At 57.7% G+C, this 2,602-nt stretch overlaps 1 protein-coding gene across 1 annotated transcript; it reads right to left on the bottom strand.

Moving 5' to 3' along the window:
- Positions 1–1,028: 1,028 nt before the first annotated feature.
- Positions 1,029–2,314, bottom strand: SPRG_16725 (hypothetical protein; the record flags this gene model as incomplete). The annotated part of the gene is made up of 2 exons (XM_012356101.1): positions 1,029–2,004; positions 2,049–2,314. 2 exons carry the CDS (start codon positions 2,312–2,314, stop codon positions 1,077–1,079), a joined length of 1,194 nt encoding a protein of 397 aa, XP_012211491.1. The 3' UTR covers positions 1,029–1,076.
- Between the last annotated feature and the right edge of the window lie 288 nt (positions 2,315–2,602).

Below are 2,602 nucleotides of genomic sequence, written 5' to 3'. Positions count from 1 at the left end.
TAGCGGGAACACATCGATCGACGGCGTCGCTGCGCCGCGCCAGACGTTAGTAAACGTCTCGGCAATGGACGCCATGGCGGGAACCATCGCAGCAAGGTTTTGCCATTGAAAGGCCCGCGAGACGAGCCGCCGATGGAGCTTCCACTCGTCGCGCATGAGCAGCGAGACCGAGCGGTCGCCCAAGAAGGCCTGCATGTGCATGTCAATGATCGGTGTCGGCCCGCGGTTCGTTGTCGCCATGTAGACTTGGCGCACGTGGTCGGCGCGCGTCACGGCCACGCTGGGCTGCGAGAGAAGTCGGAACGAGACCATGCCGTTGGCGTCGGCAGCATCGACGAAGAGGCGCGTCATGCCCTCGAGCGTCGACATCTCGACGGCGACACCGACAAAGGGCCTGTGCAGGCCTGCCGGGAATGGCAGCCCGGGCAGGAACGGCGCGTTGCGACCGTAGCGGTGGTACACGTAGGCGACGACGATGACAAGGATGGCGGCGCCAGCAGACATGACAGATCCTTCCATGATCGCGGTCGATGCGCAACTCTTAATGCACGTGCTGGCAAGATGGACGTTCGAAATTTGGGACGATTTGATTGGCGCGTGAACGCCGGTCATAGCACCGGTCTGCAACATGACGTGGCACGCTGAGTGTCATTTTAGTGAGCTTTGTCGATATCCACGTACGACTGCTTTTCCTCTCCTATCTCGACTATTTGCATAAAGCTCATTGCAGAAAGGCGACACATGCAGACACTTGCGATGCGTACATTCACATGCCACTCAACCTTAAGGATCGCACGACGCATGAACTCGTCATCGAATGCTGTGACCGACGACGGCGCGATGGCCCGGAAAAGTCTGCACACCGCAGTGCAGCAAAGGTTGAGCGATGACTTTTGTCTAGGCCAACGCGCCGTCGTCCCAACTACCGTTAGACAACGCTTCGCATCCACGTCTAATTCAAAAAGTTCGTGCCAGCTCAGTCCGCACGGGACCAGTTTAAAAACGCATATATAAGTCGAGTTCACCTTGTGGGCATATCAGTGTTTATATACAGTGTATAAAGTCGTATTGAGTGTCTACTCGTCTTCCTTGCAGTGGTGCTGCACGGGACTGCCCGTCTCAGCCCACAGATTCGCGGGTGTGATCTTGTCGAGCTGAAGGCCACGGGACGAGGCCCAGCGCATCAGGTTCTCGGGCGCGTACTTCATGGCTTTGTTTTGGTAGCGCTCAAACACAGTCTTGTCGATGGTCTCGTTCACTGACGTGTCCTCGTTGATCTTGCGCAAGTGCGTATGGCCTAGCATCATGACGCGCTGCTTCCAGTCAATGTCCATTTGCTCGCTGTCGCGGAGGTGCTCGGTGCCATCGAGCGTAAACTCGTTCTTGAACGCAAGCCCTTGCTGGATCGCGCACTGCTGCACCCAGCGCAGCGGAATGAGCGAGAGCACGTCCGTCGCCGAGAAGCCGCCGCCAATGTTGCTGTGGACACCGGCAAACCAGCGCTGCTCGACAAAGTGCATGGCCTCTTCGTCTTCCAAGGCGACGTCTTCGCTGTCGTCAGAGCTCGTAATTTGCCGGATCGAGTCCAAGTTCATGTGCTCCGCAAAGCGCTTGGGCGGCTCCTCGCAGTACATGACCTGGAACGACTCGCGGTGCTCGTCAATCGCCATGGCGTGGACGATGCGGCCGACCTTGGTCGGGTTCTGCCCGTACCGGTGTCGGTCGCTCCGCGGGTCGGCGGCCACAACGTCAAAGATGCCGACGAAGTGGATTGCAATAGGCGTGCAGTGGTTGACCATGATTGCCTCCGTCTTGGTGAGCACTCCGCGCTTCGTTTCGGGCAGCGCGAGGAGCTGGTCCAGCGATCGGGCACTCGTGTTCTTGTGCACAAGCTCGTACTGGTCCCATAGTATGTCGACCGTGGCCGCACTCTCGGGCGCCGCAAGACCGCACGTATCGATGAATCCAACGAGGGCGCGCACCTCAAACGCACCGCGGCTAAACCTATTCAACGCATTCGACGTTGTCGCGTTTCAGAATGGTCGTACCCAAAAAGATACACCTTGTCGCCGGGGACGTAGACCTTGGCGAGGTACTTGTACACGTTGTAGATGATGTCCTTCATGCCAACAGCTAGGAGGCCGCCCGTCAAGTACGACCCCCATGACGTGCCCACGCCGGGAAAGTACTGCTTGATTTGATCGGCAGACGTCGCCGTCGCGTCATAGAGGCGGTGGACGTTGGTGTCGGACTCGGGCGTGTTCCACGTGCCGTCCATGAAGAGGGCGATGCGCTTCGGAGTCGTTGCCGCCATGCGAGCTGGAGATGGCAAAATCAAAAATGAACGTGTGTGGTGGTGGCAAGGGTAGTAAAAACAACGGACCGGTCATCGATATTCGATTAATCTGGACGCTCGGAGATTGACGGGGGCTTCTAAATCTTATTCGCTTTGCGCCTTTATTGGACACTGCTTAAAACGAGGCGTTGAGCCACGTGCTTTCTCCGGCGTGGTAGCTCGGTTCCTCTTTTCAACGACCGACCATTCGATCAACGATATCCGGAACGTCTCGGTTCGCATGCGACGACGTTTGGGAGGATCACC

The sequence above is a fragment of the Saprolegnia parasitica genome (genome assembly GCF_000151545.1).
Source record: "Saprolegnia parasitica CBS 223.65 unplaced genomic scaffold supercont2.376, whole genome shotgun sequence".
NCBI classification, from domain to species: domain Eukaryota; phylum Oomycota; class Saprolegniomycetes; order Saprolegniales; family Saprolegniaceae; genus Saprolegnia; species Saprolegnia parasitica.
Note: the sequence above shows the minus strand (reverse complement) of the source record. Positions and strands in the feature narration are given on the sequence as shown.